This window comes from Numenius arquata, chromosome 12, assembly GCF_964106895.1.
Source record: "Numenius arquata chromosome 12, bNumArq3.hap1.1, whole genome shotgun sequence".
NCBI classification, from domain to species: domain Eukaryota; kingdom Metazoa; phylum Chordata; class Aves; order Charadriiformes; family Scolopacidae; genus Numenius; species Numenius arquata.
The window spans coordinates 4,129,332-4,152,163 of record NC_133587.1 but is presented as its reverse complement, the minus strand read 5'-3'; the positions used below and the strand labels follow the sequence as shown (position 1 = coordinate 4,152,163).

Sequence of the window (22,832 nt, the reverse complement as noted above, 5' to 3'; positions counted from 1 at the left end):
CCCGGGGTGGACAGAAGGGGACGGTGACCGGTGGGGTGGCTGGGTGTGGGTCGGCAGCCTGGGAGTACCTGCCGGGTGAGCTCCGCTTGCTCCTACATCGGGGTTTTATGGCCACGGTTAATTTTTAACTGAAGACATAAGTTTATGTGCCAGAAGAAGTTCTTTCCCCCTCCCTTCTCTAAACACAACGCCCATAAATTACCCACGTGCTCTTGTTTGGCCGCCATAAAAAATGGACATGAGGGGGGTTACGATTTTGAAGGGAAACAAGAAAAACCTGCCATGGGGCGGGTGGGGGAGAAGGAAAATCTGTGAGGAGCCGGCCAGGGATGAGGGTACCACAGTGTGCACCCCAATTAACCCATCCCCATCCCAGGGAGCGGGGACCACTGAAGCCCCAGGAGTGATGCTGGGAGCTCAGAACCCCCCCAGCTCCCGGTCTGGCTCTGTCACATCCCATCCGGGGATGGCTCTGGCACCGCCACCACCCCACGCTGCAGGATGATGCACGTTTTGCTCGGCAACTGCCCGGATTTTTGCGAAGCGCCGTAAAGCTCCGAAATCGGGGCTGAAAAGATCATTTTCTCACAGGTTTGTGTTGGCTTGAATGGCTGGAAATTCATTAACAATTAGCGCGCGAGAAAAACAAAGCCCAGAGCAGCCAAGCAGCTACCCCGAAGTTTCTGGGTTGCTGCTTAGTGTGACATTTTGCCAGTGAATGTCTGGAAAAAAAAAATATATAAAAAAAAAAATATATGAGAACCACAAGAACAAAAGGCAGAAGGGTTGGTAAATATTTGTTCCAGAGAGAAGATATTTTTGTGCTGTCCCTGATCTCAACACCCCTGCCGCGGGCGCTGGCTCCGCGCCGCTCTTCGTCATTGTTACTGGAGGATGAGGCAGGCGAGGGCGCAAAATGGGAAACAATTGTTGAATAATCTGCGCGAGGCTCCTCTGCCAAACCCTCCCCGGCCATTTTTCAACCCAAAGATGCTGGAAATGGGGGCAACGTATAGGAGGAGGTGCTTTGAAGGCAGTGCCTGTGGGGGGTTGAGGAGGGGTTGCGTTGCACCCAAGCCATGGCCAACGGCAGCAGAGGGGTGGTGGGAGCTGCAGGGGTTTGTGGGATGGGACCCGGGATGCTTTGTCTGCCCCTAACGTGTCCCTGCCACACGGCCAGTGCTGCTAACGGGATCCCTCGCCCAAGGAAATATGGGGCTGGGGTCCCCTCGGTGCTGTACGTTTCTCTCTGGTGTTCCAGGGGTAGCCAAGGATGGGATGGGATGGGATGGGATGGGATGGGATGGGATGGGATGGGATGAGTGTGCAGGATGCTCCCATTGCTCCTGCCCGTGCCCGCACTGGGACACATCCCAACCCACTGCCCGTGGCTGTTCCCAGCTCCCACCTCCACCAGCAGCAGGGACGAGGGGAGGCAGACAAAGCCTCCCTCACCCCTTGTTGGTATAAAAAAGGCAAAGAAAGGTGATTTCAGCCCCCTGAGCCCTCACCTGTAACCTTTCGCATGTCACACCATCCCACCAAAGGGATTTATTTTCAAGAGGACAGCCTGGTGAGGTGAAAGCTCTTTGGTTGATGACAGGTGAGATAAAACCCCAAGGTGATGCTCAGAGCTCTTGAAATGGAGGAGCTGGGTTGCCCTTCAGGAGCTGGGGGAAGCGTTTTGGCCCTGGCTGAGCAAGGGAGCTGTGTGGGAGCAAGGGCAGAGCTCACCACGGCGTGCAGACCCTTGGGGTTGCATGCTCGCTCCTCTCCTGCTGCCCTGCAGCGGCTCAAGCCCTCCCCTTCCCGCTTCACTTTGGGCCTTTTTTAAGGTGAGTTAAAAAAAAAAAAAAAAAAAAAGGTTAAAAGAAAAAGCTTTTGAACAGGTCTTTTAAAAAGCAGAGTGCTTCGAAGATTGCAAAGTTACGGCAGAGTGCCTCCTGCGAGGAGGAGGATGCTGGAAGGGATGTGTTCTCCTGGAACATCTCAGCACTGCCACATCTGCTGGAGAGGACAAGCATCATGGTGGGAGGTTTAGGATGTAAAAGCCCTCCTAGATTCAGATGTCACCTCTGGGAAGGGATGGAGGCGTGGGGACACCGGGAGGTTGGGGTGCCCTCCCTGGACTCGGCTTGCCAGGTAAGCAGATATTGTGTGGGGGCACATGGGGAAGCAGCAGCACGGGGTCAGGCTGCTGGGCTCAGGGACAGGGGTGTTTCGTGAGGTGACACTGTTGTCCCAAAGCACATGGCTCCTTATCTCGGTCTGTGGGTGATAGGGAGTTGCAGGCTCAGCGGGATGTCCTTGCACACGTGTTCTTTTTCCACCTAGAATTCTTGCCCTGGCAGCACTTGGGGATTTGGGATGCCTATCCAGGCTCCCAGAGGGGCAGAAGTCAATGGAAAGGTTCCCTCGTGACCCGCAGCCCCCTGCATCCCTCCCACCAGCATCCCTAGATCTGCTGGATCCAAGGTGGGCCTGAGCTGTGCCAGCACCAGGGCACGGTGCTGGAGACCAGGGCCAACCACCCCCACGTTCCTGTGCCGAGCTGTTTGGTACCACCATCCCCTTCCCTTGGGAACAAGGCCATCCCGTTTAGCCTCCTCGCTCCCCGGACCAGATGAGGTGAGAAAGCAGCGATGCCCGAGTGCTCCCCAGTCCAACGACCCCGCTGCAGAGAGGGGGAGAAACCCCGCCGGGGCGCAGATTAAAAAATAACCTTTATGGCACCCATAAAAGAAGGTCGAAGTTTCAAGAGGTCGCTGGGAAGGTGAAAGTCTCCCCCCCAGCCCCGGAGCACCCCCGAGGGCGGCGAATGATTAACCCCGGGGTGCAGGGTGTGCCGGTGGGATGCCACGGTCCTCATCGGGGGGACCCAGCACCGGGGGGAAGGTCCGGTCCCTCCAGTAACATTTTCCAGGCACGGAGAGACTTCTTTCGGCACCGAAGGAGCGGGGATGGAGGAAGCATCTGGCGAGGGCCGGGGCGGCGGGGAGGGGACCATTGAATTCCACCCCCCACGTCCCCCTTTCACTGTGTGGGCAGTTGTTTTATGGCAGGAGGACTGGGGAACCATTTTAGCATGATCCACGCTGAGACTGCTAGAGGAGTTCCCTGCTGAGGGCTGGATACAAAGAAAAGCTGAATTAACCGAGGGTCATATAAGGCAACAGGATCTGACAGATCCGAGCCAATATATGCTGGCAACAGCCAGTCCATGGCACTGTGAGAAAACACTCCTGCAAATTTAACAAATCCCTATGGTCTAGAAAGTCATGTACAAGAAATTACTAATGAAGGGATCTAGTCATATCTGGATTTCCAGACGTTGGTCATGCTCCCGCCGCATTTTGCAGGCCATATAAGTACATGGATCTGAATCCCGGGCGCTGGAGACCGGGAGGATTGTTCCGATCGTCTTGTCTGACCTCCTGCGTCAGACGAGGGCTCCCGGCGAGGAGGGGATGGATGCTCAGCCCAGCCGGGCGGTGGCGGCCGGATCCTGCGGCTGCGCCAGGCTGGGGTTGGCTGGAGAAGGTTTGGGGACGCCATGGTGGCAGGGGGGTGGCCAGGTGCCCCCACCCCGTGGTGATGTGCTGGCAGCCAGGGATGGGTGCTGGGGACCCGCTGCTGGGCAGGAGGGAGAGGAAGCTCCGGCTTCATCCCCACGGGGCAGCGAGTGGACGCCCGGCTGAGGCACCACGCGGTGGGTAGGGACAGATGATGGCATCCCTGGCCTCGGCATCACTCTTCTCCTCCAGCCACTCTCCTGAGCCCGGAGCACCCCAAAATTCCCCAAAATTCCAGCTGCCTGCTGGGCTTCACCTGGCTCACTCTCCATCCCCTCTGTAGGTCCTACATAAACACCCGCCCTGTGTCTGAGCGCGCCGGGAGCGAGCACCACCAGCGTTTTAAAAGCTCCCGTCCAGCCCTGATCCCAGGAGTCCTGGTGCCGTCTGTCAGGAGGTAGGCGGGGGGGCCAGCCCCCCTCTCCCCCCAGCCCCTCGCAACCGGGTCCCACTCGGGGGTGGGGGGGGGGAACACGACACAAAGCCCAACAGACGTCACACCGGCATCACGCGGTCCGAGTGGCCTTCTCCATCTTGTTAGCACATTGTGTAACACAACATGTGGAGGCGCTGGGACCGCACACGCATGCACTCCCTGACAGCCCAACCGGGGGGAAAAGAAGGAGGGGGGATTAAAAAAAAAAAAAAAAAAGGAAAAAAAAAGAAAAAGAAAAAGAAAAAAAAAAAAGGAAGCAATTTAAGCTTTGAATCTTTCTCTTTAAAATGTTCTCATGGCTTCATTAGAATTTGCAGCCACAGAGGCTTTGAAGAGCATGGTATAAGGAGTGAAACATCTGGAAAAATTAGGATTAATGAAAACATAATTCCCAAGACTAAAGGAAAGATTAATCCTGCGTTACCACTTGTGTGTTCCACAGCTTTTCCCCAGCTCGTAACACTGAACTTATTAAATCGCCCTGAGCTGAGTTTTCCTTTTTCTCTCTCCCTCCCCTATGGAGCCCAATGGAAGCGACTGATGCCAAATGTAACGATAACCAACTGTGCCGAGCAGCGCGGGCGCGAGCGCGCCGCCCGCCCCGTACCCAGGTGGGCACCCCTGGCCCCCCGGACCTATGGGTGGGGGTCCCACGGGGTGGGGAGTCCTGTGGGGTGGGGGTCCTGAAAGTGCCGGGGGGGTCTGGGCTGGGGTGAAGGGTGCTGAGCCCCGACGGGGCTGCACCTGCTCCCACGTGAGCTCCTGAACGGGATGGGTCCCGAGGGGCTGGTGAGATGGGGAGATGCTGGTGAACTAAAGGATAAATAAGGAATAAACTGCCATGCTCTGCTTTCAAATGCTCGGCTGGGTTGTGACTGAAGTGGCCCCGAGGTGCTGGCGTCTCTGGGTGGCATTTCTGCAAGCACGAGGCTTGTCCTGGTGCCGTGCCATGCCGTGCCATGCTGTGCCATGCCATGCCGTGCTGTGTCATATTCTGTGCCCCCACTGGCACCACCCTCTGCTCCAGAAGCAGCCGTATTTCATTGCCGTGGGGCTGGGCTTTAAGCAGAGCGCTGGGACACACCAACCCCATGCCAGCTCGCTCCTCTGGGCTGCAGTGCCAGAGAGTACCAGGGGGCTCTCACCGGCTGTGCCAACCGCTGCTTGAGACCCCTGGGGTCTGGGGCTACTCCAGAGCAGAGCTTGGCCAGCTGGGGAAGATGCTTTTAGGTGACAGACCCTTGGGCTGTGTAAAATACCACAGCAAATTCTTATTTATTTGGGGCAGCGATGCCACCAGAAAGTAGCATGTGAGTGCCAGCCTCAGGTTTGGGGGGGGGGGGTGGGTGGTGTCACATCAAATATTTGTCCCCGCATCTTTGTCACCGCAGACAGCGATTTGCAAAAATGGATGGAGTCGGGGTCAGAGCGTGTCTCTCCCCGGATCGAGCGGCAGCGCAGCCCTCCGTAGCGCCGTGTTTCTTGAGAAGAATGAAAGAAAGCAGATTCCGCTTCATTACGTCTTCATCCGTCCCACGCTGGGCGCGGGGAGGCCGGGCAGCGCCAGCCCTGTGCCGAGGCCAGCTCTGCCGAGCAGCCCACCGCAGCTCAACCGGCAGCCCCAGCCGGCAAGCAGCTGCTCCGGCCGGTTGCCGGCCCCCGTGCCGCTGCAGCCCCCGTGGGGACCGGGATGCTCCGGAGAGCTGGAGGAGCTGCGTGGTATGGGGAATGGGGAGCAGCACCCGCTCTGCGAGTCCCTGCTGGGGTTTGGGTGGGTTCTCGCCTGCTGGGTGCTCCCCAGGAGCTTGGGGTGTTTGGGGGGGGGACCAGATGTGGTCTGCACCCCCTCCTTGCCTGCTGCCCCCACTGGGGGCTGGGGATGAAGGTATTTGCCCCATGCACAGGGGACAAGGGCTTGTTTGTCCCTTGCACAGGGGGAAAAGGGGTCATTTACCCCTCGCATGAGGGGAAAGGACACGTTTGCCCCATGCATGGGGGAAAGGATTCAATTGCCCCATGCGTGGGGGGAAAAGGGCTCATTTGCCCCTCGCGTGGGGGGAAAGGACGCATTTGCCCCATGCGTGGGGGGCTGACAGGGCACATTTGCCCCATGCGTGGGAGGAAAAGAGCTCATTTGCCCTGTGCATAGGGGGAAAGGAATCATTTACCCCATGCATTGGGGGAAAAGAGCTCATTTACCCCATGTATGGGGGGAAAGGACTCATTTGCCCCACGCACAGAGGAAAAGGGTTTGCTTGCCCCATGCGTGGGAGGAAAAGGGCTTGTTTTCCCCACACACAGGGCAAAGGAGGGGGCGGCGTGCCCTGGCCACCCCCCCAGAACAGAAGGAGAGGTTCCCAGGGGACCCAAGGGGACCCCGCTCCCTCCTTCCCACGCTGCCGCTGCGTTGCCTCTTGTTTTCCAGAGAGGAAACCGGCAACCTTGCTATTTTTTTTTTTTTTTTTGCTATTTTTTTCCCCCCTGTGCATGTGTGGGGCGACGGGGCCCAGCTGGGGGGCAGCGACCACGGTGCCGGGTGCTGGCGGGCGCCAGGTGCTGGCGGGACGAGGCGGGAGGTGCCCGTCGGCCACGGGGGGGGGGGACAATGCCGGCGACGGCCCGCGGCGCTCGCGGCCACATTGTGTGAGTGAGGAGGAGATGGATGAAGGTCACATCCTGCCACTCTTCCGATGCCCGGCACCAGGAAAAAGCTGTGCTTTGTAAATATAAAAATAAACAACAAACTCTTCCCCCCATTTACCACCTTCCCCCCACCCCGAAGAAAACAACAACAGCTCCGGCGGTATCGCAGCCACCTGCTCGGGGAAGTGATTTTTCATATAGGCAGGAAACGGGGGGTCTAATTAAATCTGGGGTCAAGAACATAAAGGGAGAATGAAGTTTATTTAGGAGCCCCGGAGTGGGGCTGGAGGGAGATGCTCAGTGGGGCTGCGGGTGCATGTGGCTCTGTGGGACGGTGTTTTGGTGGGGCTGGGGGGGGACCTGAGTGTATTTTGGCCCCGGGGCGGGGGCGCACGTTGCAGAGCATCGCTTTCCTCCCACTGTTGGGTCACCCCTGGTCCCCTCCTCCTGGTGCTGGTGGGGATGGTGGTGGCAGCTTGGTCCTTGCCAGGGCAGGGGTGCACTGGGGGAGTCCCCGCTGTCCCCGTTCCCCGCGGGTGGAGAAAGGAGCCCGGGGAGCGTCACGCTCAGACCTACAAGAGTGTCCCCAGCCTTCAGCGAGATCATATGAGGTTCCTGTTTCACAAGACGGAGGATGGCATTTCCATTGTGCTCACCCGGGGATGTGTTGCAACGGGGCAGCCGCTTCCATCCTTTGTCCTCCTCCCCGCAGAGGAGGAGTCTCAGCCTCTGCCAGGGTGACCCGTCACACCCTGGCCCCCCCCCAAGCCACCAAATTTGGCTCCACTGGCCACAGCAGCCTTCCCCGGCGGGTCCCGGCCGTGGGCATCACCCTCACCACCAGTGCTCTCCAGCTCCACTGGTGCCTCCTTGCTGCCATCACGTTGGGTGCCCTCACCCGGGGGCACTTCACTCCATGAAGGCGATGTCCCATCTCGAGCTGCTCCTGGTGCCGGTCCCTGCGTGTCCCTGGCTGCCTCCGCTGCCCACGGCAGGGCTCCTGCCTAATTTTCACATACAATTAAAAAATGAGGGGCCGACCCCACCAAAGGGGGACTGTGGATCTCTGGGTGCTGGTGACAGTCCTGGATCCCCTGGGATGACACCACCGTCCCAGCCCCGCTTCCCTGCCTGCAGCAGGCAGCTGCCCGCATTTAGGAAACGCTGCAGAAACCTTTGCCTTTGGGTCGGGCGCTCCCAGCCCGGACCCGCTTTCTATTCCCCAGCCAGGCCCAACACGCTGAATATAAAGTAAGGCAGCATTGTTACGAAAAATAATTAAAACCCAACAAAACGGCAAGCAGCAGCTGGAAGGGTTGAATTGGAGCAAGCCGGGCTGGCCGTAACCCTTCACGGGCTGGCAGCGTGGGGTGCGGGGTGGGCAGGGCGGGCAGGGGACCAGCATCCTGCATCCCAGCTCTGCCCCGGTGCCCGCGGGAGGGGAAGGGGAGGTGATGGGCTTGTGGTGTCCCCGTGCAGATTGTGGGGAGGACGGGAGGTAGGCTGTGGGGAGGACTGGGGTAGACTGCGGGCAGGACAGGGAATGGTTCCCCATGGGCATGGGGGAACTTGTGCCCTGGGGGGTTTATAAACCAACGGGATTTTTTTTCCCAGGCTTTAGGGATGCTGGGGGGGGTGACCCTGTCCCCAAGTCTGTGATAAAGGATGGGATGTGCAACCTGGGAATCATTCAACCCAGGGGCTGCCCGTCTCCATCCCCACCCCACAGCAAGGTGTCAGGTCCCTTCTGCCACTACCAAAGTCATGCAGGTGCCACCTACTGCACCGGGCGGGCATCCCCTCCCTGCCACCAGCATCCCACCACTGAGCAGGGTACCAGGGGCGGTGGCACGGGGACGAGGACGCGTTCCCGGCCGCGGGCCTCGCTCCAGCTGGGCGCTGTTTTGTAAGGACTCCTGGGCCTCTGCGGCGCAGAGATAAGCCCAAGAATTTGCCGTCGGTTCCAAATATCCCGTCCGCTTCCTCCCGCCGTCCTCGCCGCCGCTCCAGCCCGCTTGTCTCATTTCCGCAGCAGCGTGCTGGGGAGAGCTTCCTGTTTTCCCCCCCGGCCCCGGGGCGGCGGCGGGGGGTTGCGGGGAGGAAGGGCAGGACAATGGGCGCAGGCAGGGACGGGCAGCTGCCCACCTCCCCGGCTGGGGGTCTGCTCTTGGGGGGTGGGGGGGTTTCTCAGGGAGGGTGGCAGCGGGGCTGGCAGGTGGCAGCGGTGGGGATGTGGGTCTTGGGCTGAGCTGAGATTGCGGATGGGGTTTCTTTCCTTTTATTATTTCTTTTTTTTTTTTTTTTTTTCTTTCTTTAAGGATTTTGCTGTAAAACAGCCCAAGGTCCCTCCAGAGCATCCTCTCTGCATCGCAGGGGGGGTGACACTGGCTGGAGGAGCCCCCCCCGCCTCCATTTGGGCATCACCCTGGCGTGAGAATGGGCATGGAGCTGGGTGCCATCACTCAGCCCAACCATGGTGGAGCAGAGGTCTTGGGGGGGACACCCTGCCCTCCCCAGAGAGATGAACACCCCCCCCCGAGGCACTTTTTAGGGTCCCTCCAATAAAGTCACCCACCATCCCCATCCCCGCCCTTTCCCCAGTTTCAGCGTGGGAGAGCAGCACCCCCACGGGGCCGTGCCGTGGGGCGAGGGACTGGGATGCTGCTCCCCACCCCAAACCACAGCCGCGGCAAAAGAGGGATCTGCTTTCGGGCTTTTCTGAGCCCAGCATCCTCCTGCCGCAGGTGGGACCGGCCGGTGGACAGCCAGCCCCGTGCCCCCCTGGTTTCGGGGAGGGGAGAAGGCTCTTGCCCCCCGGCTCCCAGCCCGAGTGTGAGTGTTTACTCGCTGCCTTTCTCACCGCTCGCAGCGTGGCAGGAGTTATTCAAAGGCGGGCGGAAGCGAGCGCAGCAACTGAAACAACAATGAAAAGGAAACGGAGCTTGAAAAATTCTCCGTTCATAAATCAACTGAACTGCAGGTGATCCCCGGGCAGGAGCGAGCCGAGGAAAAGACACAGCTTGGCATGGCCAGCAGCCGGGTGGCCCCCGGGCCCCCCCAGGCAGGGATGGGGGGGGGGTGGTGGTGGGGGTGTGGATGGGGTGCCCTGGGGTGGTTCTGGGTGATACTGGGATTGGTGTCCACGTCCCCAGGGTTGCACATCGCGGGGGAGCTTTGGGACAGGTGAGGTGGATGCATCGCTGGGTTATTTTTTATTATATATAAGCAAATCCGGGTGAGAGGGGTGAAGCTGTGCCGGGTGGAGCTGCTTTCCACACACACACACACTCCTGCCTCACAGGCCAGGGACAGGCACAGGAACGCAGACAGCCCGGGGATGGGATGGGGCACAGAGTCCGTGCCGCAGCCGTGCTGTGGCTCCTCGGTGCCGGCAGAGTGGGGACATGGGGCTATCGGGGTACTCAAGGGGGTGCACAGCACCCCAGCTCTCTCATCACCTCCTCTGCAGCTTCCACGCCTGCCTTTTGGGGTGAAACACATCACCTTTGAAGCAGTCAAGTCGATGGGGTGTGGGTGCCCGTGGCTCCAAGCTGTGGCCGTGCGGCGGGAGATGCTGGGGTTAACGGGAGACGATCCCGGGCTCTCGGCGGCACTGGGCCACGGCTCCTCGCTGGGATCTCGTAAAGGCTTTTTCCTCCTTAGGAAAAAGAGCTGCTGTCTTGGGACAGGCTCCTCAGTGCTGGCAGCATCCCTGCGCGGGCAGGGGGTGGGCATGGGCAGAAAACATCTCCCCCCGCCTCCCGCCAGATCCTTCAGCATCTTGCTGCAGGCAAGATGGGGACCAGTTTGGACAAACCCTGGGTGTTCCCTCCTCGCTGTCCCCTCTCTTCCAGCCTCTGTGAGCTGAGACCCAACCTTGGGGACACTGAAAAGGAACTCGTGCCTTTGGGAGTGGTGAATGGCCCCAAGGACCAGGCTTGTGGCAGGAGGCTGAGCCTTACAGCAGAGGAAAGGGTCCGACTGCTGTCCCCATGCTGGGAAAGCCAGGCAGGATTTTGTGTCCCCCTCTGCCGCTATCCATCCCCCCCATCCGCGATTGCCTTGTCATCTTGTCTTTCGGCAGAGCTGGAAAACCGGGAGACCACCATAAATAAATCCTGTGTCTTTAAGCCGTTTTGTACAGTACAAGAAAACGCACTCGTTGAATTACAGCTTTTTAATCAAATACATGTAACCATGTCACTTAAAGTGCTCGCGAAAAGCAGGGGAAAAAAAAAAAAAAACCCAACACAATTGGAAGAGCACAATATTAAAACCAGCTGCTTGCTTACCCCCACCACAGTTAATAGTTTTTGAATGTTCTGAATGAGAGAGAAACCAGAGCCAAGCTCCACTTTCATGTCCATCTTTCTGATCAAGCCCTGTCAGACGGGGGGAGCCGGGTAGCCTGGCACAGCGGCGGGGGACGCGGGGGACGCGGGAGGGCTGCGCTGGCCTCTCCTGCCGCTTCTCCCGTCCTCTCGGGCTGTCTCCCCGCGGTGATGGGGATGTGGGAGCTTGTGGTCTTCCTGCAGGCAGAGCGACGCAGCCCGGCCGGGAGCCAGCCTAGAGATATGAGTACAGGTTGTCCAAGGCCTGCGGTGGCAAGAGATGCTACCCTGGGACATCACCGTTGCGTCGTGTCCCCCAGCACCAGCTACAACCCAACTCCACCTCCTGATGCTTCCTCCTGCAAGTTGGCATCGTCACTGCTGCAGCTCGTCCCCTGCGGGTGCCGAGGCGCCGCGGTGCCCGCAGCATCCCTTCCTCCGAGCCTGCCGGCGCAGTCCCCCCGTGCCACGTTCCCGTGCCACGTCTCCTTGGGGCACACATGCCTGGACCACCTCGATGTCTACCTCCGGCCTTGCTGGCCACCAGCCCCCCCCTCGGCCCCCAGCACAGCCTGCCAACCACCTCGAGCTGTGCGGTTCCCCCGTAACATGGACCAACGCTCATTAAGCGTGAGGCAGAGACCACCAAATATGTCAAAACACACTTAAAATTTATTGTTTCATACCATACGTTTGAGTCTCTTGAACGCAGGCCAGTGTTTCTCCCTCTCTGCGATGGGGCCTATCTGCTGTCACCGACACTTCGCATATATGTATAGCCCGCTTGCTTTCTGTCTTCCCCCCCCCCTCCCCTTCTTTCTTTAAATGAAAAATACAAACAATTGATGGAAAATGTACATTTGTTCCATATGGGACGGTCGGAGTGTGGAGAGGAGCCAGGAGAGTCATTTTTAGGCAGACTCCTCTCTCCAGCGGATGGCTGGACGGCTTCCCAGAACGGCCCCGCGCGGCCTGGCCTGACTCTCCTGACGAGCCTCAGACAGTCTGTGACGCTCCCGCGCCGGCGGGGGGGGACATGATTCAGCTCCCTGCCGGGCTCATCCCCCTGGAGCACAGGAGGAGGGAGAGCTTTCCACCAAGACCCCTGCAACATCCCAGAAGGGCTGAGCTTAGCTGCACGGGAGGGAATGGGGAAGCTTGGTTTCCACGGGAGGTTGAGTTACTTGTTGGGTTGGGTAGGCTAGGTTGAGTTGGTTGGGTTGCGCTTGGTTGGGTTAGTTGGGTTGTGTTGGTTAAGATCAATTAGGTTGGTTGCATTGGGTTGGGTTTGTTAGTTTAGGTTGGGTTACCTTCGGTTGTGTTGGCTTATTTGGGGTTGTGTTGGCTCGGTTGGGTTGTATTGGGTTGTGCTGGGTTGTGTTGGGTTAAGTTGCGTTGTGTTGGTTGTATTGGGTTGTGTTGTGTTGAGTTGGGTTGTATTGGGTTGAGGCAGGTGACCTCTGGAGAGCGCTATCAAACCTCCTCGTGATCCTTTGGCCTCTGAGTACGTCTCAGCATTGCTGGCTCAGCTCGGAAGAGGAGCACAAAGTGGCTCTGATGGATGTCTGTGGGGCTCAGCTGGGCTGAGAGCCACTGGGGAGACCAAGCCCCCAAACTCCCCCATGGCTCATGCAATGAGGACCAAACCTGCCTCCCTTATGTTCCCGTGGAGACTTCAGTATGGTATTAGGCGAACAGATGGGTGACATGGGACCGGGGGGCTGTGGGGCCAGGTACTGGTGGTGGCACCAAGACTGGGAGAGGGATCTGAGGCTGGCAGGGACAATGCTGGGAGCTGGGGGACCACAACCAGAGCTCCACCCGTGATGGAGAGGCTGAACCTTGCAGCAAGAGAAATGCTAAAAAATGAGTTTCAGGCTGTGCAGACTTTCCAGGGCACATTAAGGACCCCTTGCTGGCTTATTTCCTTTTTCTTTCACAAAACCTGTAATATTTACGATACCACGGCCCCAAGTCCCTGCAGGCAGCTGCCCTCCTCTGCCTGCAGCAGCCGGCGGAGCGGTGCAGGACGTGCCTGCCAGCACCCAGGGCTCGCCGCTGCTGGGAAACTGCTGGGGAGCAGAGCCGGGAAGAGCATCCATCATCACCCCGTGCTCCTCTGCCGTCCGCCCGGCCGCTCCGGGCATGGCCGCGGAGGAAACGGTGCCTTTCCTGTCCTGCAAGGAGCGTTGAGATTTTCAAACATTTCCTTTCCCAAACTGGGCTGCAAAACAGAAAGTTGGGGAAGGTTTGGGAACTTTTCTTCGGCTCAGTCAGGAAAGGTTGCGGTGGGAACATTTGAAACCTTTCTTCGCATTTCAACCTTTTCCCTCTGATTAACCTCTACAACATATAACGCTGTTACGTCTCCAAATGGTTTGCCTCCCATCTGAAAAAACCTGGAAACTTTTTTTTTTTCCAATGCTCTTTTTCTCGAGTCAGGAAATGTTTTGGAGCTGTTTCCCACAAACAGGTTTGGTTTTGATAAATCTTCATTATTATATTTTTTTTCTTTTTCAGTGGAAGAGGGAAAAAAAAATAATAATAAAAATCCCATCACTAGCGGTAGAGCAGCTGCCGCGGGTGGGGGATCAGCATCTCCCCGTTCCCACCGATGTCCCCACCGCAGGGACATGTGGCAGTGAGCACCCAAAATACACGGACCGAGAAGCTGGAATTCCCCCTTAACATCCCAGCTGAGATGACTTCATCCGGGCTGCGCGTCCACGGGCGTGTGTCGGCGTTCCCTCCCCTCCGGCATGCTCCGGGCCGGGATGGTTCAGGCTGCCCCGGAGCTGCCGTCGGCCACTCCGGTGGGTCCCGCTCGCCCCCGGCTCCGCCGTGGCTTCGGCCTCGGGAACGGCGAGCCCGGAGCTGCGCGTGGCCGGGCCCGGCCGGCTGGCACATGCTGTTTTAATATTTGGGTGATGTCATCGAGCACTCTAAAATGCCGTAAAAAAAAAACCAGAACGTCTATAAACCTGACCAGCAGAACACACACGCACACGTGGGGTGTGCACACGGGTGCACACACATGGATACACACAAACGGCCGTGCACACACACATGTGCATGCAGACGGATGCCACACACACGTGCAGGCACATGGATGCACATGCCCGTGCACGCATGTATGCACACATATGTGCATGTGCAGGCAGATGCACACATGGATACACACAGATGCACATGTGGATACGCACTGAGGCACACGTGGATGCACACGGATGCACACACGCATGCATGGAGACACATGGATACACACGGATGCACACCCACATGGATGCACACCCACAGACATGGATGCACATGCATACACACGTGCATGTACAGGCAGATGCACACATGGATACACACAGAGGCACACATGGATGCACACAGAAGCACACATGGATGCACACAGAGGCACACGTGGATGCACATGCAGTCATGCACATGCAGATACACAAAAAAGGGACACGCACACGTACATTCATACACAGAGATGCACACACATGGCTACACACGTGCACACTCACACTCAGATGCATGCACATGGATACCCAGGGATGCACACACATACATAAATGCACACACACGGATGTACACAGTGGTGCATATACACATGGATGCACAGACACTGATACACACAAATGCATACACACACACACTTGCACATGGGTATCTTGGGGTGCACACACACATGTGTGCACACACACACGCCCCCTTCATGCCACCCCGACCCTCTCCCCAGCGTACAGCACAGTGGCAGCCGTGGTGGGTGGCACGGGAAGGGAAGGACAGGATGGGTGTCCACGGTTCATATGCTGCCCCAGGGGCCGGTGACACTCACACATGTCATAGCATGTTGGGGCCTCTGCAGAAGCAGCCCCAGTCCATGGGGCAGTGAGCCTGGGGGGATCCACAGCCCCATATCCCCAGGGGACACGGAGCAGATGCCACCCACCCATAAAGCCCAGGCAGGACCTGGCGGTGCCTCACCCCTCTCCCTGCCCCTGCAGCCATCCCAGGAAAGCCGGCAAGATGTCAGGATTTACATATACCTGTCAAATACCTTCTCCATATTTCTGCCGTAACGACCTGCTAAGAGCCCCTCGCTCCTCCTCCCCAGTCCAAAACCATCAGGCCCGGAGCTTTGGAGAGATTAAGTCATAAAAATCGGAAGGAGCTGTGTGGAAACAGCCCCGGCCTGAGCCATAACGGCAGTGAAATCATCCCCAAACTATTCCAGCCCTGTCCATTTCCAGTCCCACGTCACACCTGAGCCACCGGCACGCAGCAAAATAAAACACTGGTGGATGGTTTCCTGGCCCCAGCGCGGCCACACAGGGATGGGGGCAGGGAAAGGAGGTGATGTTAAAAATAAAAAGGCTCTCCCAGTGGTCAGGGCTGACTGGCCCCAGTGCCCAAGTGGCACAGAATGTGTTCCGGTGGGGTGGAGGGAGCGCTGAGCACCTGTGGGCACGGCTGGAGCACCCCTTCCCATCCCATCCCATCCCATCCCATCCCATCCCATCCCATCCCATCCCATCCCATCCCCAGCCGGGTTTTCTGACCTGTGGTTTGCACTGACCCACCTCGAGCTGAGCAAACTCCCGAGATCAAACAGCCGGAGCCTGGTGAAACTGGGAGACAGTGGATTTAGCATCAAATTGAATGAGGCTAATTAGCTGGGTGCTTAAAGCTCATCAAGGAGCCAGTATCCCTAGGGTCTGCCTATCTCTCTGCCCTCCTGATGGAGCCGGACTAGCCCCGGTGCCGGCCAGTCCAGCCATACCCTGGGTCTGGGGAGGGCCAGATCCTGCCCTGGTCCCCAGCAAAACGTGATGCTGTGGGTCTGACACCACGAGGAGGTGCCTGCTGGCTCGGTACCAGCCACACGCTGCCCGCTCGGAGGCCAGGCTGGAGGAACAGCTCCGGTTTGGGACACTTCTTGATTAATTTAACATCAGAACGGGGAGTTTTGGTGAAAAAAAAGCTGTGCAAAACACCGAGCAATGGGAGGAGGCGGCATCCCCCGGGGTCTGGCACGGGTCCTTCTGCCTGCTGTTATCTGACCCAAACCCGCGCTCCTGTTTTCTTCCTCTCTCCTTTTCCTTCTCTCTCGTTTCCCCGTGACCTGGGGTAGGGCTGGCCAGCGAGACGGGGCAGCCGTGCATTGTTCACAGCCTCGGCTGCAATTAGGCTTTATTATTAATAAAAACACCCAGGGCTGAGTTAGGCAGGAGGGTTGGCAGGGCCCTGCCTGCTTTTGTGTGGAAGCAAAGCCAGAGCTTTGCTGGCAAACTCCGGGCGGTGTTAGAGCGATGGGGACCCGGGGAGCCGAAATCTGGCGCCGGGTCTTGGTGACCCGGGGACGGGTGGGCACGGCAGGTCCCTGCATGTCCCTGCAAATTGTCCCTGCAAGTCGCAAACCACCCAGGGTTTCAACATGATGCATTTATGGATGGGAGTGACCATCCATCACCCTGCGGTTTTCGGTCTGGTACCCACCCCAGCCCCGCAGCAGCATCCTTGGGTGCAAAGCCAGGAGACCCCCCCCGCCCCCCTCCCCAGCCCCAGGGAAAAGTATGATTTTCAACAATTTTGCAGCACAGGTGCTTTGGGAAAACTCCTGTCCGTGCCCAGTGCCGGTGAGCAGCCGAAACTGGGGCACGATGGACCCAAATTGCTCCAGAGCGAGGAACCACAGTGGGAAAAACACCCTGAAGATTTCTAGCCATCCTCTGAGAGGAGGGACGAGCTGGCACGGCCTGAGCCGTGGGGAAAGAAGGGAATTTCTGCCACAGAAAAAAAAATGACTTAACGTTTCCTCCGTGATGTGATCCGCCACCGGCTTCCCCCGGCACCGCGGGGCAGCTGGGCGAGGGCCGGCGCGAGCATCGCTTCTCCCACCGGCGGGAAGTGATCGCATCCTCGCCTGGAAGGTACCTGGAAGCGGCTGGAAAATAAGTCAGGGCTTTCTTTTATCCACCCCCTCCTCAGCCCCCCATCTCCTTCCTCCCAGGCCGCTCCGGGGAGCGGAGCGGGACGGAGCCTATAGACGGCTGCTTCCTTTCATAGTCATCGGCGGCGGCACAGGATGCTTCTCATTTGGTGTTGTGTTTGTTTGCTGCGGCGCGGGATCTGGCACCCGCCGGGCGCCCGCCAGCCCTCCCGTGTAGGTAGTGAGGTCATTTTTCCATGTATTCCCCTTTTTTACATACTGTATATGGAAAGACAATGAAGAGCCGTTCTGGCGTTTAATGGGAACACGTCGCCAGCCCCCAAAGTGGTCCCGTTTATTAGCGCTTCACATTAAACAACACCCAAAAAAAAGTGAGTCAGGATTTAGTCCTGTTAACACTAATGTGAATTTAATTTAGGAGAAGCTTGAAAATTAATGTCATTTGTTAAATATCCATTTCCCCTAAAAGGCAATTCTTTGCCAACAAAAGCAACAAAAAAACTCTTCTTCTATTCAAATTTTTTTTTTTTTTTTTTTTCAAATAGCCTTTTTTGGCGATATCAGCCTGGTTTAAATCACTCGGCGTTCAAGGAACGGATGCCACCAGGGTTTTATGCAACAGATTGTCATTTCTCCTTTTCAAATTGAACAAAAAAAAAAAAGAAATAATGCTGTACATCATGAAGTGATTCAGAGGAGGGGGATGAAGCTCCGGTGAAACACCGGTGGCTCCGAGCGGGTTCCGGATGGGCATGGCGATGGCTCGGCAATACCTACGGGCTGCCGGAGCCGGGAAGTGGCCAGTGGGGACCAAAAGGTGGAAGGGCTCTGGGACACGGGGTTTTCTTCCAGCTCCGAGGACAAGAGCATCAGCCGGACTCTATTTTTGGGGAGGTTTCATGGGAAAACGGGCTGAGCCGTGGGGACCACGCACCAATGGGCTGGCAAAACGATAATAATAACCACACCAAGGCTCATTGCGGAGGAGGATATCACATGTTTTTATTATATTTAAATCTGAGAACAGCTGCTTTTCCTGCAGAGCACATCTCCGGGCGGCTGCCATCGTCCCATCCCGCTGCCGGAGCCGCCGGAGCCGCCGTCCCGCGCCGAGCCCAGCCGCGCTCGCCGAGCCCGGGGCAGCCGATGGGGCGGGCGGGCGGCAGCCTGGAAATTAATACATCTGCCAGGTTGTCAAAACATTAATCAACGGATACAAAAAATCTGGAAATGGTTGGGACAACATGTATTTGCGGAAAATATGTGTTCACACAACAAGCACACAAGATGGGAACAATTATATGAAGATGTTTTAATAATTAACCAGTATAAAACAGTTTGCTCTCCATACAGTTCTAGACAATAAAAGTGTTTGCAGTCATATTTTTCTTTTGTACAAAATTCCAGTCAATTGTTCCACAATATTTACATTGTCATTCCTTTTTCACAAAATATCTCCTTCCCCCCCCCTTTTTTTTTTTTCTTTAAATCCAGCTTTGCTACATAAATGCTTTAGATCTCGTGGATATCCCTTGATTTATTTTTAAAAAGTCTAATAAAAAAAAAAACCCAAAGACATTAAATACCATTTTATATATAAAAATGCTTAGTAAAAATATAGTTTTGTTGCCCAATTAAAATATATTGCTGAGAATACAGTAAAAACTGTCCTAAAGCCCACCCCTAACAGGCGCCGACTTTTTAACGGCCCCGGCAAAGTCTTCCTTAAAAGTTTCTCCCCCCCCTCCGCAAGTTCGCCTGCCCTTGGGTTAAAATACTGGGGACAGGTCGCTTCGACTGGTCCTGGCGGTGGTTGTTTTGGGCAGGATTTACTGGAATGGGCTTCAAAATGCCCCTGGGAGCTGGTGGGAGCTAGATCTACACCCTGCCGGGGGCTGGAGCGGGGAGCGCGGCAGGCAGGCTAGTGCTTGGGAAAGGCGTCTATCTGTGTTATATAGTTATACGGTATATCAGTGAGTTCAGCATGGTTTTTTTTTATTTTTTCTCTAGAAAACAAACAAACAAACAAACAAAAGTAAAAAAAAATTAAAAAAAAAAAAAACAAAACAAAACCAAAACAAAACAGAAACAGAAACAAAACCAAACAAAAGAAAGCGATGCATTTAATGAGATACTCTAAATATTATGGAGCTCGTGGTTAAAGGAGGATGGCTTTTTTGGGTTTTTTTAGGGGAGAGTCGGGGCTCTCCCGGCGAGAGCATCGGACGGTGGGGCCAACCTAACCGGTGATGCAGGGGCTATAGTAAACAGCGCTGCTGGCATCGGACAAGGCGGATATCAAGCTGCTCTCCTCGCAGGAGATGCTCCTAGGAGTCACTTTGGACAGGGAGACATGATAAGGGAGTCCCGAGGCTTCGGGACGAGTCCTGCTCATGTTCAAATACTGGTCAAACTCGTTGCGGTCAACGTCTGTCCAGAGCTCGGTTTGGTTCAAGTGATCCACGCTCTCCATGTGGTGGGCTTCGGGTGGGGGCGAGAGCTGGCCCAGGTGGGCGGAAAGCCCGTTCTGAGTTCCCGAGCACATCTGGTTGTAGTATATGCTGGAGGGATGGGGAGTCCTCATGGCGTCGGCCAAGTGCGAGGGGGTCTGCGCGTAGGGCACCGCCACGTCCCGCCCCATGCACTTCTCCTGGGGAAACTCCATCTGGTGATGGTGGTGGTAGCCGCGAAAGGGCATCATGTTGCAGTCATCCTGCATGTGCGGAGGGAAAAACGCCGGCTCGGTCTGTTCCAAGACATCCAAGGGAGACATCTCAGGAGTTGGCAAGCCATAGTTTTCAATATCCGACCCCATGGAGTGGAGTTCTCTGAAGTGGTTAAGTGGGGGAGGCTGGGGGTGGCCCGGCTGGCTGCCGCCATGGTGACTCATGCTGAAGTTGTCACTGCAAGGCTGGGAAAGGTTATGCAGGAGGATATTGGGTTCCATCCTCTTGATTTTCTTGGCTTGCTTCTTTCTCCTTGGGCGGTACTTGTAGTTGGGGTGATCCTGGAGATGCTGGATTCGCAGCCGCTCTGCCTCTTCCACGAAGGGACGCTTGTCGCTGGCGCTCAGCGCCTTCCATGACTGGCCTGGAAGAAGAAAGCGAAGCTCTGTGACACCGGCTCGGCCACCCGCTGCTGACTGGGGTGTGGGGACACCTGGGGAGAGGGCACCCTTGGGGTGGGAAGGGCTCCCTTGGCCAGCCTTGGCTGGCAGAGGAGGGGATGGGGAATGGGAGCCCAAGCAGGGCTGTCCCAGCAGCAGGCTCGGGCTGTGCCCAGTGCTTTGGTGCAGCGGGAGAATGGGGGTGCAAAGCCCCAGGGGGGCTGCAGGAACCCCTCTGGCAGAGCAGAGGATTCTGCCTCCCTCAGGACAGCCTGCTCCCTGGGGTGTCTGCTTCCCTGCATCCCACATCCACAGCCCTGCTCCCCTGCAGCCACAACCGCCCATCCTCAAACCCCGCACCCCGCAGCCCCGTGTCTCCGCATCCTGCTGCCCCGTCTGGCCATATCCTGCTTCCCGTAGTCCCGCATCCTGCAACTCCATCTATCCATATCCTGCTTCCCGTGTTCCCACATCCCGCATCCTACAGACGTGTATCCCGCATCCTGCAGCCCTGAATTTCCATATCCTGCCTCCCTGCAGCTGTGTACCCCACAGCCCTGTATCTCTGCATCCCGCAGCCCCCTTTCCCTGCAGCTTGTGTACACGCAGCTCTGTATCCTCACATCCCACAACCCACAGCCCCATATTCCCACATCCTCTAACACCACATCCCACAGCCCTGGAGCGCTGCATCCCACAGCCCTTGATCCCACAGCCCTGCATCCTTGCAGCTGGCATCCCTTGGTCCCATATCCTCACAGCTTGTATCCCGCAGCTCTCCAACCATGCAGCCCGCAGTCCTGCCTCTCCCATATCCCATAGCACACTATCCCTGCATCCCGCAGCCCTGTACCCTTGCAGCACAGCCCCATATCCTTGCATCCCATGTCCCACTGCCTTCTATCCTTGCAGCCCGCGTCCCACAGCCCCGTACCCTTGCAGTGCACATCCCAATGCCCCGTACCCCTTCATCCCACGCTCCCGGTCCTGTGTCCCTGCATTCCCCTGCCCTGTACCCCTGCAACTCGCATCCCCAGTGCTGTATCCCTACATCCCAACACCCCATATCCCTGCAGCATATATCCACAGCCCTGTAACTGCACCCCACTGTCCTATAGCCCTACACTCCACATCTCCATCTCTGTATTCCTGTATCCTGCTGTTCTGGACTCCCACAGACTGCACCCCCAGCTCCATATCCCTGTATCCTACTGTCCTGTGCCCCTGCAGCCTGCATCCCCAGCCCCATAACTGCCTATCCCTACATCCCCAGCCCCGTATCCCCATATCCCCGCATCCCCAGCCCCATAACCTTACATCCCTGCATCCCTAACTCTGTACGCCCACATCCCTGCATCCCTAACTCCATACCCCCACATCCCACAGCCCTGCACTCTTGGAGCCCACATCCCCAGCCCCGCAAACCCCGCAATCCCTGTATCCCTAGCTCTGTACCTCCCCATTCCCGCATCCCCAGCCCCATACACCCGCATCCCCAGCCTCGTACCCCCACATCCCTGCATCCTTAGCTCCGTACCCCTACATCCCCAGCCCTGTACCCCCGCAACCCTGCATCCCTAGCCCTGTACCCCTGCATCCTCAGCCCCGCACCGCCAAATCCCCGCACCCCCAGCCCCGCACCCCTCCTCCCGCAGCCCGTCCCGCTCACCCAGCATCTTGCTGAGCACGGCGTTGTGCAGGTCGGGGTTCTGCTGCGCCAGCCGCTTGCGCTCATCCTTCGCCCAGACCATGAAGGCGTTCATGGGCCGGCGGATGCGGGAGTCCTCGCCGGCCTTGCCCTCGGCGCGGCCGGCCGGGGGGCTGTATCCATAGCCCGGCTCGGGGCTGGGCGAGCGGCTGGGGGCCGCGCCGGGGGCCGCGCCGGGGGCCGCGCCGCCGGGGCCGGGGCCGAAGGCGAAGCCGGGCTCGGGGCTGGGCGTGCGGCTGGCGGGGGAGGCGGCTCCCGGGGGGCGCGGAAAGGCGAGCCCGGGCTCAGCGGCCGGCACGGCGGCGGTGACCCATGAACAGTCGCCCCGGGGTTGCGATATCTCCTCTCGGCAGTAGTTAGACTCAGATATATTCATTCCAGCTGGACAGCACTTTGTGTCAGACCCGACCGGGTGCCGGAGAGAAAACCGGGTCCCGCCGCGTCCCACCGGGTCCAGCAGCCGCCGAGCAGCAGCCCCGCCGCTCGCCTCCCTCGCCTGCGCTTCGGGGGGATTTGGGGTCGGCTTGTTTTGTTTTGGTTTCTTTTCTTTTTTTTCCTCTTTTATTTTTTTTTTTTCCCCCCTTTCCCCCCAAAAAAAAACTTTTGGGATGATGCTGGGCTGGAAGGGGCAAAATATAGCCGGGCTGGACCAATCAGCGGGGCGGAGGGGAGGAGGAGGAGGAGGAGGACGACGACGAGAGGGAGAGGAGGAGGAGGAGGAGATGAGGGGGAGGAGGAGGAGGAGAAGAAGGAGGAGGAGGAGGAGATGAGGGGGAGGAGGAGGAGGAGGAGGAGGAAGGGGGACGTCCCCAGGCACCAGCAGGAAGAGCCACCCGGGGAGGGCCGGGCTGGGACCGGTGTGGACGCTGCTGCCCAGTTCCCTTCCTTCCAAGGAGGAGGGTTATTAATTTTTTCTCTGCCTTCTTTTCCTTTCTTTCTTTCCTTTTTTTTTTTTTTTCTTTTTTTCTTTCTTTGCAAGCCCCTTTTCTGGCTCCTTGCGATCTGCCCGCGACCCCCCGCAGCCCCGCCGAGCCGAGGCAGGGAAGTGTTTAGATTTGCCTGCCAGGCTGCCTGTTTGCAGGCGGACAG

The 22,832-nt window shown here is 57.6% G+C and overlaps 1 protein-coding gene across 1 annotated transcript; it reads right to left on the bottom strand.

The window, feature by feature from the left end:
• Window positions 1-17,914: 17,914 nt before the first annotated feature.
• On the bottom strand, window positions 17,915-22,119 carry SOX18 (SRY-box transcription factor 18). Its single transcript, XM_074157271.1, has 2 exons — window positions 21,705-22,119; window positions 17,915-20,019 (listed from the first exon to the last, which is right to left on the bottom strand). The coding sequence occupies exons 1-2, from the start codon at window positions 22,117-22,119 to the stop codon at window positions 19,169-19,171; spliced, it is 1,266 nt and encodes a 421-aa protein (XP_074013372.1). The 3' UTR covers window positions 17,915-19,168.
• Between the last annotated feature and the right edge of the window lie 713 nt (window positions 22,120-22,832).

Excerpts from the sequence above, each read along its gene's own strand:
- SOX18 (XM_074157271.1), bottom strand. The coding sequence starts at position 22,119 with ATGAATATATCTGAGTCTAACTACTGCCGAGAGGAGATATCGCAACCC. Across the intron at positions 20,020-21,704 it reads CGTGCTCAGCAAGATGCTGG|GCCAGTCATGGAAGGCGCTG; the intron begins GTGAGCGGGACG and ends TTCTTCTTCCAG.